This window comes from Monopterus albus, unplaced genomic scaffold (assembly GCF_001952655.1).
Source record: "Monopterus albus unplaced genomic scaffold, M_albus_1.0 scaffold172.1, whole genome shotgun sequence".
Taxonomy (NCBI): Eukaryota; Metazoa; Chordata; class Actinopteri; order Synbranchiformes; family Synbranchidae; genus Monopterus; species Monopterus albus.
Window position 1 is genome coordinate 2083223 of NW_018128052.1, and position 12428 is coordinate 2095650.

Consider the following 12428-nt stretch of genomic DNA (forward strand, 5'->3'; position numbering starts at 1 on the left):
TGTTACTCTACTTGGTTTTGTAATTTTTGGATATAGACTACATCTATATATTGTGTTAATAAACTCCTCAGTTCCTGTGTGCTTGTTTGGATTTAACAAATCTATATTGAAGTCACCGCATATGAACATTGATTTATGACTTAGTGTCAGGTAATTTTCTTCCATCCACTCATTAAACTGGTCTATGCTGGCACCAGGTGCTCTATAAATACAGCTTATTACAACATTTTTCTTTTTTTTCTATAATCCCAAACTAGTTTGATTTTTTTTATACATTATATTCCATTTACTCAGTCCAGTACTGGCTCGCAGAAACAAACTTTATTAAATGTTTTGTGGCAAAAACATAGTGTCTCTGAAGTGGAAGAGCAGGTATGTTCTATATTTATCTGTGACATTTATTTTCCACTGGAACCCCGGTTTGTTTAATTCCTCTTCCTTGCCAGCCATCCTGCCATAACTCATCTCCATCCATTTATTTCAGCTCTGACATTATAGGACACTACACACACCCTGCAGAGGGACACTTCCAAAAGCCTGACCTCGGAGCTGTGTAATATAACAGTCCTGACATGTCGAATATATGTATGTTATCCTGATTCTCCAGACTTGAAAATTTACTTGACTGGACATCTGCCCTCTAATATTTAGATTTTCAACAGACACACTGAAAATTAATGAAACAATCTGGCTGAGGATTTACAGGAAACCTTGGAAAAATCAGTAATCTCAAATCCAAGACCATTAAATGCCTGAAAAATGACCTTGCACCACATGTTTATGAACTTGTAAACACTTCTTGATTTTTCTGGCAGGCAATGGCTTCTTTTCTTGTCAGCTGAAATAAGACAGAATTTTACAGCCCCAGCTACAGTTTTTCCCAGGCTTTTATTTATATTTCACATGTGCTCAAATCACTGCAACAAGTTGGAAACACCTTGTAATTGGTGCCTACATCTGGGAGTGTATATGTTGAGGAGCAAAGGGTAAATACCAACAAAAAAATAGGAGGCATGAGTGGGGAAAACTGGTTTTATACACTTGATAGTCTTTCACAATGGTCTTCTTTTGAACAAACATATAGGTAGGTGTGTGCTTGAAGCAAAAAAAAAGTATCTGTTTGTTTGTACATCTGTCCACACATGAGGCCCTATTTATCCAAATGAAGGTCAAGTACAGTTTAACTGGTCATATGCCTCGACACACTCAACCAAGTAAATGTTTAATTTGCATTGGAATTGTGAGCCAGGCCTGAAGCTCATAAAGCTAAAGCTATCAACAGGTACCAGAGCAGAGCTGGCTGACAGCAAAGCAGCTGTGTTCTTTACAAAAGCTGCTATAACAGATGAGAAATGAAGAATAACTGAAAAAATGTTAAGCAGGAAATCTGTAGTGTTTCATTGTGGTGTGGCTATTAAAAAGGGGATTATGTTACTGACTTGCTTAACAAAGAAGCGGAACAGCAAACTGCTGATCCGGTGACAGCTGAGATGCTGAGTAGTGTGTTTGCTAAGATGATGCCACCTAAAAAGAGGTGGACAAAAAGGTGGAAAAACACTCATACCTGTAGGAAATTTAGCACTAACTGACAGCATGTTTTTAAATACAATTTCTAATGTAGATCTATTGTTAACCATGGTCAGCAAAATCCACAAAAATCCACTTGCTCCGTTGTTTTGCAAATATATACTGTAAATAATGAACATTAACCAAGTACAAACCAAACAAGGGCCATTTCTGCATATGCAGTGTAATATTCTCAGTAAATAACCCCTGGTCTGTTTATATAGGCTGTAACAGCACATTTAAAATTCTCACATTTTAATGTAGCAGAATTTCCAGTAGACAATTGCAGATTTGATTCTGGAAGAGGGCAGTGAGTTTAAATGAGCATCTTGTGGTCAGGAAATTTTGTAACACAGGCAAAAGGGCAACCACTTTTATGGTGTAAGAGGCTGTTGCTTGCACAGAAACAAACCAAACACATATTCAACATCTGCAGCTGAGTGGAGTGACTCTCAGCCATGAGACAACAACCAGCTCCTACAACAACACACAGATCCACTGAAACATGAACAGTTTTACATTTGTCACGAAAAAGTCCTACGTTTGCATGTTGCAAGAGTCCTGTGTGTTACTTCTGACAAATTAAATTGAGCATTCCTCATTTATCCTAAAGGTGAGGACAATAACAATGTGCTTGCATTTGAAATACTGGGAAGTCAGTATGCTATTTTTTTTTTTTTAGCTCTTTCACTAAACTCTTCAGCTTCACCTGAAATATTCACTTGAGCATTCCAGTACAGATGAAGTTATAAGTGAAAATATTATCAACTTGTATCAACTCACTAGAGTAAGGTTCTGTCAGAAACACAAAGCACTGTCATCTTTGCCACCTTGGCCTCAGACTTATGGACTCTACCTGGGCGTGTGGGCCAGAGTGAAGCGGCGCCTCTGCAGGTTGATGCTGCGGTTCATCAGCAGCTTTCTGAAGAGTAGCGGGGAATTTCGGGGAGATGCCCGTGGGGAATCCTTGGGTGAGCTCTTTGGGGATCCACCTGGGGACCTGGGCATGAGCTGAATGATTGGCAGCCTGGTCACCCTTTGCTCCTGTGGGCTCTCCTCCACTTCAGACTGCTCGTCCTCAGAGCTCTCAGAGCACAGGTCACTCATGGTGAGCAGAGGATGATCACAGGTCAAATAGTTAGCTCCTTTGCTGGCTCTCTCTTTAGGAACTTTGATCCAGGAACTGTTTCTGATGTGTTTCTCCCTGATTTCTCAGCTCAACTTTACAATGATGTTTTTGTGACGTAACATATGGTGATGATCCATCTTGATTTTCCAAATCTATACGTAGCAAGTTTCTTTGCTCCAGTCCTCACTTCCTTACATTTGAACCAAACCTGGGCCTGCTCATGTCCACTTCAAACCTTCTTGTTAAAACTCTCAATAAAGCAGTTTTAAGAAATCCACAAAGAGAACCAGAATCTCTTCAAAAGTCAACTAACTGCCCTCTCTACCAGATTTTTAACCTTTATTTGAAATCTAATCAACCCTTTTCTTGTCTTTTCCTAAAGTCCATGCTGACTGCTGTCCCAGGCAATAGACTCAAACATTAGTGTTGATGTACTCTCCCTGCCTTCCTCTCTCTCCCAGGCTTTGTTTACATTACTGCTAGGCCTTCCCTCTCTACAGCTAAATATGGATGTCTGATTTACGGTGAGGAGAAGCGTGACAGATTGCCTGATTCTCTCCAACCCTCCCCCCTTCCTTCACTCCTGATCTTACGGAGCATTTTGTTCATCAACTTCAGACCGTGCTCTATAATTACTTCCTCTCCAAGTTCATCCAGTGTATAAACATTAAGCCGCTGCCTGACTTGGTCCTCCAGATCGCCTTTCTTACTCTCACTCCAACTGATTTTGCATATACTCTCTGGTCCCTGAAGTGCTATTTGTTGTGAAGTCATTTCCTCTGAGACAGCCTCTTTGCCTTTCACATGCTCCGAGCGTGCAGGGAAGAGTCACATGAAGGACCCCTGACTATAAAAAGCAGAGGTAGATAAAAGCTATAAAGAACACGGGTGCTGTCACGATGGCGCTCTCTATCTGTGAACAGAGGCATCATCATTTTCACCCCTACCCAATCACTTTGTTTATCACTATAGAATGATGAAATGTCTTCCTGTGATTAAGGACTCTCAGATAAACTCCAGTTCTGTCTAGAGTAAGTGAAATGATCTAGGGATGTGGAACATCTGGCACAGGACTGAACCTATGACCAACGGCTGTAGGGAATGTAGGGAAGAAAGGTTCATTGGTTAAAGGCCTTTTTATGCCTATACACTCATAGCTACGGTAGTGCATGTACTCCATACTGTACTAGTTCTGGTCTCATCCAAATGTAACACAAATACTGTGGACGTCATTTTAAAGGTCAAAGATATCAAGATTGTTTATATCACCCATCCTCATCAAAGTATGTCTCAAAGGACTTGGAGAAAATGTACATCTCAAGTAATTTCCCTCACTTGTGTCTTTTCTTTGTGTCTTAGTCTTGTAAGATGCCAGGAAAAATACGTGAGGAGAAAGGACTCGAGGAAACACATTATGACTGACATGAGATGTCCTTTCCTCAGATCCTTCATCTGAAGCATCAGATCCCCAACTGATTTTTGATAAAGTGGCGTGTCAGTTCACAAAAAACGTCCGCAAAGGATGGTCTTGTGTCTTCAGTCATGGCTCCTCCAGCAAAGTCCTTGGCCCTGGCTCCTTGGTCCTCAGTGATATAAGAGACCTGGAACATCCAATGTCATTGGTCGACCAGAGGACTAAGGAGGCAGGAACAATCTTATAAAAGATAAGAGATGTATCTGTCCTTCCCAGTTGATAACTTCCATGACAACAGGTTCAAAGCTTCATCATCACATCCATTATAGACATATTTTATCTGGGCTGCCATTAATGGTCAGTTACCTCCATCTTGCTCATAGAGTCTGCAATGCCTTTAGATCTAGAAATTGCAAAAATATTGTACTTTGACTTGTAGTTTTCTTTTGGAACTGCACAAATGGATACTTTTAACAGTAGATCAAATCACTATGTGCAATATGAAAGGGGTTGCACCAATAGAAAATCACCACCAGACTCTGCGGTTTCCCTCGGCATTACAGAATATTTTAGCATCTCTCAGCTCATTGTTTTGGTTTTATGGCCTGCAGCTTTAATATTTTGGTTCAGTCTCAGTCCTATCTTCAACCCCTTTTTCAAACACCTGTTTTCAGCAAGAAAGCTCTGAAAAACCAAATGTACAGTACCTGCCTGGGACTAAACAGCAGACAGACAGTATCAGAAACCAGCTGGGGAACGCAATGGTGCATTTATGAGCTGTAGGGCCAGACTTTTTTTGTCTGGAGTTGACGGAAGCCAAATCAGAGCTACAATGAGAGTAATTAATAGGCGTCATAAACCAGACACATTGTTCCAGATTGAGAATGTTTTAACTTGTGCGGACCTTCCTCTTCAGGCAGAAAGTCATAAGCATCTTGCATCAAATTGTGGCATCATGCTTGTCCACCCTGTACTCTAGCTCATGTTTTTAACCAAACAAAACTCCTGTTTTCCAGGCTTCTTCCCAGACTCTCATCATATGCATAACTCGTAAACATTAGGCACTGTAGCAGAGGAGGGGGTATCGCGCTGCTGATCCTGCTGAGCCCACAGAGGACTCATTTTCAGTCTTGTTTTTAACAATCTGTCCAAGAAGAACATTTGCATCTGTCTGTTTCTGTCAAGTTTCAGATCACAGACTCTTGAATCAAGACTATTTTATAGCGCAGATACACACACACACACACACACACACACACACACACACACACACACACACACACACACACACACACATATATACTGTATATGTGTGTGTGTGGGGTGGGGGGTGGTGCATACATGTGAAACATTAAATTAATGACATTACATAAAACTCAACTCAAATTTGATGGAACCTTTCTACCCTGTGTGGCACTATCAGGTTTAAACAACCTGTGCTGCTCCATAAACCATTTCTCTGGCACTGCATCAGAACTGCACTACCAACTGGTAAACATGGTGAGTACATGGCTCTCTTCCCAGACGAGGAACACAATATAGGGCTTTCAGGTCCATCATGTCATGTCTTTGGCAGTACTGCTGTGTACCTGATGGTATTTAAACATTTATGGATTTAATATAATCTAATCATCACAATGTATTAATCTATATTCCACTGCCTCATCTGTAGATGAGACAGTGGAATTAATGTGATGAATCTGCACGCCAGTGAGTTTGACTTGAAAGTCTGATAAATTGTCAAGTTATGTGAATCTCATTGGTCCTGTACACACAGCCTAGACCGTAATTCTTTCTTTTATCTCTGCACTTCAGCACATTCAATTTGAAATGAAAACAGATGCTACATTGAAGTGCCACATCGCAGTTTTCATTTGAGTAGGTTTGCATCAATATAGAATATATTGTGTAGGTGATACAGCCTATTTAACAGATAGTGTCCAAAATAATTGGACAGTTATGCAAAAAAAAAAAACCATATTTAATATTTTGTGGAAAATCCTTTGCAGTCAATAACTCCCTCAAGTCTACAACCCATAGACAACACCAACACTTCTGTAGTGTAGCTCCCCCAGGCCTTCACTACAGCCACCTTCAGCTCTGGCTTGTTGTGGTGTTGTTAAGTCTGCTCGTCAGCGCAGCAAGTGGACCTCTGATCAGTCAAATTCAGATCAGGTGACAGACTCTCTGCATTCATCCTGTCGCTTCAGTCAGCAGATTAGGTTGATTTTTGTCTCTTCAGTGTGTTAAACTTCTTTCCTGAACTCTACCAGTTTCTTTGACATTCTCTACGGTCCTTTCAACATGTGGAAGAGACCAGAGATACAGTGCATGCACACACACATACAGTCCACATGTACAGCATACAAAGGCATTACAAAGAAAAAAGAACATCCTATAAGTGTACTTGGAGCAGCAGCTTGAATGTTGTCATGGAAACAATCATAAGAGCCTTGTTTGTATGATCTTTAAAAGTGATAATTGTTCAGCACTGTGACAGCATGTTGGATCACATGTTCATGAAGCAAATCAACTTTTTCTCCCTAAATTAGGCAGTGAGGCAACAAAATATTGCGCCATGTTCTGCTGAATATGCAAACAGAGCCGGTTGGGAGCAGCTGCAAAGTCATCCTAAATGCACTGGAGTCACAAGATTTGGTTATTGACTGATCATTTATAACTTTAATCATTAATCTTGAAAATGTGCTTGCGTTGTTTGGGAACTACAAAAAAAAAAAAAAAAACACAAACTCTCACAAAGCCCATGTGTTTTAGTAGAAAATATTTTCTATAGAAAATCTGTGGACTTGCTGAAGGGCATTGGAGGTTTAAAGTTTAAAACATGTTTTTAGCTTAATTTTGGTCAGTTTTAATTTAAAAATGTTAATAATGTGAACACCCTGGTGTCACTAATGATCCTATACTATTTCAATAACTTTTTAATATAAAATTATCAACATAAATTAATTAATTAACCAATTAATCGTGAATTAGCTCATTAAGCTGTATAACATGTATAAGTTATATACCCATTGTATACCCACAGATAAATGTATATCCAGATTTTCATTTAACATTCTTGGTAGATTAAATTATGCACAGTAGATAGAGTTCCTCCACAGTTTTGGTGAGAATGATGAAAAACAAACAGGCGTGTCACTAAAAAGATCCAATGTTATTGGCTGTGGGAAACTGACAACACATAGCATGACTTACAAGGCTCTGGAGATGCAGCTGGTCAGGGTCCCCAGGCTCCTGGAGGGTCTGATGCTGTGGGCTGGGGTGCCATCCTCTAATCCCTCCTGTGTGTAGGGTCTAGAGGACAGCCTGGGAAGCTGCAGGGTGCCCGAACAGAGCCTCTTTACTGCACGCCTGACGTCAAGGTCCTGCACACTTTCAGCACAGAAGGCCTGCTCCACAGAGTCCCACTGTCTCTGAACATCAGAACACACAAAACCCGAGCATGGTAAAACTGAGATGAGCAATCATAGGAATCAGCAGTCAGCTCGTGGTTAGTTTGATGACATTATAAAATCAACTGCTTCTAAGTATCAAACTATAAAGTGAAGACGGTGATGACATGAAGAGATCTGAAACTCAGATGGTTCACAGACACTAAACTATAGGTTACTTCTTTCATAGGAAAGTAGGGTGAGCAAACATTCTCACTCATTCATCTGTTCATGTTTACACTTCAGTCATCAAATGTTAACATTTTAGGACTGGAACTTGCAGCTGACAAAGTTCAAGTGTCTACAGTAGTATATCAAGTGTCAGCACAACTGTCTTTTTTACTGCAATATGGACGAATAACAGACAGTGCACTGCAGTGGTGTTAATAACATCAGTCGATAGGTTCCTCAAGACTTTGCTCAATAAGGATAAAGTGAAACCTTATACAGTAGCTCAACCTGACACAATACACCTTTACAGCAGATATTTATTCTACTTTATCTCTGCACAAAATTTCAGAAAATATCAGAAAACGCTATGAGCATGTTTGTATTTATACAGTTAAATGATTCAGAGTGCAGTAAATCAAGAGGTCAGGCTTGGCCTTTGCTGAGTTTCTTGAACTGACCATATTAAAACATTTGTTTTGCAGATATCTAAAAGTAAATCACAGACAGGGCTGTTTGTCTGTTGTTGCAGAAAATATGACGTGCCTCACAAAAGCCATTATTTTTGGAAGGCTTGTTTGGTTTCTGGTCCTGAGACCCACATACTAACATCTTGGTTCTTAGTGTTTGGGATTTAGCTCTTACAGCATCTCTCTTTTAGCATCACCATTGAGGGGAAACAGATAAGAGACCATGTTTTCTGGTAGATCCTGTGACCTTATCCCTTCATCTACTAGGGAGTTCCATCTATACATAAACAACTGTCACCACATGCTCCGGTTTATTTGTTGTCCATTTCTGATCAAATTGACCAAGACATAAAAAACAGTTAATTTCCTATATCACAAATTTCTCTCATGATAAAACATTGCCTTTCTTTTGTCAGTAATTGATTTCTCTTCTCATTAACAAAACAATATTATTGGTAAACTTAACATGTGTATCTATATTAAAAATGGTTATTCAGCACCTACTATGCCTCATTTGTTTAATCTAATAAACACAATAGACAATTATACTGCTATTAATCTGAATGTGCAATGATATAGGGCTTCTTCTGAAATACAAGTCTCTCCATTAATCTACACCACAACTGTCTGGCAATAGTAAGAAGCACAGAACGATAACGAGAGGTCAATCCAAATGCACAACAGATCAATTACACAAGCAAAGTGCCATCTTGTTCTTAATATTATAGCTGAAATTGGTTAACGTTTAACTTAAGTTCTAAAAAAATGTCAGACATTATATATGAGGCCACAGACAGAAATCTCAGATTTTAAGATCTTAATTTAACACATTTTACTTTTCAGCATTGCTTAAAGGTTCGTTAATTATCCTTACCTCTGTGAAGGTGAAAATTTTTGATGAGTTATTTCTCCTCATACTTCCAGCTACTGTACAGTACCATGGGAACAAGACAACTAGGAAGGAAATGCCAAAGAGGAGGACACAGGAACAACATTTAAGATCAGATATGAAGCAGCCTGTGGCACCAATACTTCTGGGGCTGTCACTCAGTAAAGAAGAACTATTTCCACGCCTCTTCTGAAACTCTCAGCCATCATGAATTCAGTCATAAACAGCAAAGTTCCTTAACACACTTTGTTTTCAACTTATTCTTCCATTGTGGCCTTTTCCAGACTGCAATAAGTCCTTTTGAAAATGCAGTGTAGAAATGAGAAGGCATATTGAGCCTGCAGATGTTAGATGGTAGTGAGGCTGAGGTGGTGGACGTGCTTACATGACAGGCCACGAGTCAATCTCAGGACCTCATGTATCCAGACCTAGTTAGGCCAGACAGACTCTGGCTTTGATCAAGCTGCTGTGTACAACCTTTCCATATATCTTTTCTTTCTTACAACACAAATGAAACTTTGTGTTGAGCTGCTATTTCTAATAAGATCTGAATCCATGTTAAACTTTTAGCATGAACCTGAGGAAATTAACTTTAATGACCCTTCCTGCTCTGCCGCACACCCACATTACCCAGGTTTAAAAATCAAATACAAGACATCCAGTATATTGTCAGGCGGAACTTTTGAATAACTTTTTAGTGCATTTAGCTATGATTTCTGGTTTGCTTATTGACATGCACTTTGTGTATGATGTGTCATTTAGTATGCTTTGTGTTTGGATTTTTTTTTCCAATATCAATGTTTATTGAACTTTAAATCAACCATATAAAACCTTTCTAAAGATGATCGGGCAGATCTGGTAAATCAAGTTAAGACAGTGGATCCCAAACTGGGAGGCAGGATTCCTAGGGGGGCCCGGAGCCAAGTTTCACTGACATGTGTGGTGACGGTGGTGGTGGTTTGACGGGGGTGGGGCAGAAAAAACCAGAGTTAAGAAAACCATATTAAAACTGTAGTATGACATGATTCATTATCCATGAACATGTATCTTGCTATTTGTCTCTCTTTTGTTATCTGACAGCAGGCGCCATCTAAAGGACAATTAGAATATTGTCTTTGCAAAAGGACACCTGGACTGAGATCTATCATTGAGTCAAAACACTACAAAATGTATTTATAATTTTGTGGTTTCAGTTTACAAAATTTTAATGACTTTTTTTTTAGAAAGTAACCTGCATTTATATTCTGTGCATTACAAAGTGGGGTGATCAGTTCTTCCCTTTATAGAAACAGATTGTAAAATCACAGATAAAAAAAATAGGATTGATGACATTCCTCCATGTTCCTTTCTTAGTGGCCGCACCTGGAGCAAGGTAAGCTTAAGGACATGTGCAGTGCTGCTCCTTCACTAATTGTAGCAGTAGCTTTTGTAGTGTCTCTGTGCATCTCCACAGGCTGGAACCTTGGAGCCCTGAAAAAAAACAAACAAACATGAAAAACCTGTGAGCCCTTCAGTAGTTCAGTACACAGTCTCAGTAGATGACACCTGGTTGACAGTGATGGTACCTTGTACATGCTGCAGACCAGGCGGAAGAGAGAAGACATGGCTTTCTCCTGCAGCTCTTCTGTATGCACCTGCAAATGAATAAAAATGAGTGTCCCTAAGGCTGGAAAAGAAAGAAAAAAAATAAATAAAAATAAAAAACACAGTAATTGAAATACCCTAGTCAGGGCTGGGTTTTACCCCTCACACAAAGGGTTGTTAACAAATGTCTGCTTATGTGAGAGCTTTAACAGAAATATGACCATCACTAACTTTACTACATAGAGAAATCAAGATTAGATAAGACACCGTTTAAGGTCAATTTGTTGGTAACTGACTTGCAGGTGCATCGGGTCAAAACTATTGCATGCTATATATGGTAAGGGAAACATTCTTGAAAAAAATATATTATATTATTGTATATTGCACATACATACAACTCAAAAATTTTGTTTTTACATGTGATAATACTGATACATGTATATGCTGTAAATTGTGTTTAATTTTTTGTTTAAGATCTATTTGATCAAGCTTCAGTTCCTCATATGGTGACCAGCTCCTCTCCAGTGTCTGAGGCTTAATGTAAAAAGGTGTGGTTTACCCCCCTCTGCTTTTCTTAATGAATTTCTTTAGAGCAAACTCCAGTTTCTTGTCATTATAGCGCATCTAGTCTCAGGTTACTTGGCAGGGAGACAGTAGCATCTGTTGTGCTGAGCTTTGGAGTCCCATTAAGCTGTAGCTTCTCACACTCCAGCCACAGCTGTCTTTCACTTGCAGTTTTGTGGAAAATTAAGTGTTAGTATAATCACAAGATCATAGCATCACTGTAAGCATAACATAACTTGCTTAGAAAGTGTGCATCATCAGCAGTGGCAGCACTTGGGGAGAAAGTGGTTTCAAAACAAGTCAGGTTGGTACGATGGAAAATTCTAAATCTCAACAAGCATGTTTTCTACATTCAAGTCAGGTTTATGTTGCTAAATGGCGCTGCTAAATGCACTGCAGTCTTACCCCATTAATGGTCACCCAGGGGACATATTGGTGTCGAGGGCTCAGGGCAGCGGTCTTCAGGGCATTCTGATGCATCAGCTGGTTTCCTTGATCCCCATTCACACAGCTCATGATGGTGTCCCAGCTCAGCTCAGGTTTGTAGAGTTCCACGCACTACGAACAACAATAAGAGAGACATAAATACACTTCTCCTTTAGCAGTGAAATATCATAATGGGGAAGTGACAGTGACTGAAAAGATGGGGCAGAGGAGGAGGCAGACAGACACCAGCCAAATTGGTAAATGTGCACACACACACACTTCTATCTTTATGAGGACACCCACTGACATAAAGCATTTCCTAGCTCCTTACTTTAACCTTAACAATAAGAACTAAATGCCTATTCACAACCCTTACTTTAATACTTAACCTAAACCTAATTCTAACATGAACCCTAAAACCAAGTCTTAACCCTCAAAAAGGTGCTTCAGAAAGTGAGGACCGGCCAAAATGTCTTCACTCTGTATACAAAAAAATTAATATAATAAAATAAAATTTTGTCTTCACTGTGTATCAAGTACAAGAACACACACAAACTCAGACTTCCTTACAGTCTTGGCTGAACTGATCACATCACTTGAGGACTCCATACAGAAGATGACCAAGAAAGCATCACTGGTCATGTTCATTAAACAAGCCTGAGAGGAGCAGGGCACAAAGCACACATAAATATCAATCAAGTTATTATAGTTGTGTTAAAATTGTGACATTACTGTACCAAAAGACAATTAAGTAGTTTTCTCCCTG

At 39.5% G+C, this 12428-nt stretch overlaps 2 protein-coding genes across 7 annotated transcripts in view; both read right to left on the reverse strand.

Annotated features, from left to right (window-relative positions):
• The window catches only part of pde4ca (phosphodiesterase 4C, cAMP-specific a), a 44760-nt gene extending 34970 nt beyond the window's left edge, over positions 1–9790 (reverse strand). For 3 of the 6 annotated variants that reach the window (XR_002276239.1, XM_020616022.1, XM_020616019.1), the window contains exons 1-2: positions 9074–9790; positions 7326–7543 (exon numbers count right to left, since the gene is read on the reverse strand). Coding sequence is in view for 5 of the 6 variants with exons in the window: in XM_020616022.1 (XP_020471678.1) it covers positions 7326–7543; positions 9074–9115 (260 nt within the window). In the remaining variant the exon portion in view is untranslated. Of the gene's footprint in view, positions 1–2422; positions 5247–7325; positions 7544–9073 lie in introns of those variants that run through there. The other 3 variants (XM_020616023.1, XM_020616020.1, XM_020616021.1) reach the window with 2 other exon arrangements.
• A 77-nt stretch (positions 9791–9867) lies between these two features.
• ifi30a (IFI30 lysosomal thiol reductase a) overlaps positions 9868–12428 on the reverse strand; it is a 4193-nt gene continuing 1632 nt past the window's right edge. The window contains exons 4-7 of the mRNA XM_020616026.1: positions 12233–12324; positions 11642–11794; positions 10654–10722; positions 9868–10558 (exon numbers count right to left, since the gene is read on the reverse strand). Coding sequence (XP_020471682.1) covers positions 10496–10558; positions 10654–10722; positions 11642–11794; positions 12233–12324 — 377 coding nt within the window. The 3' untranslated portion in view covers positions 9868–10495. The remainder of the gene's footprint in view (positions 10559–10653; positions 10723–11641; positions 11795–12232; positions 12325–12428) is intronic.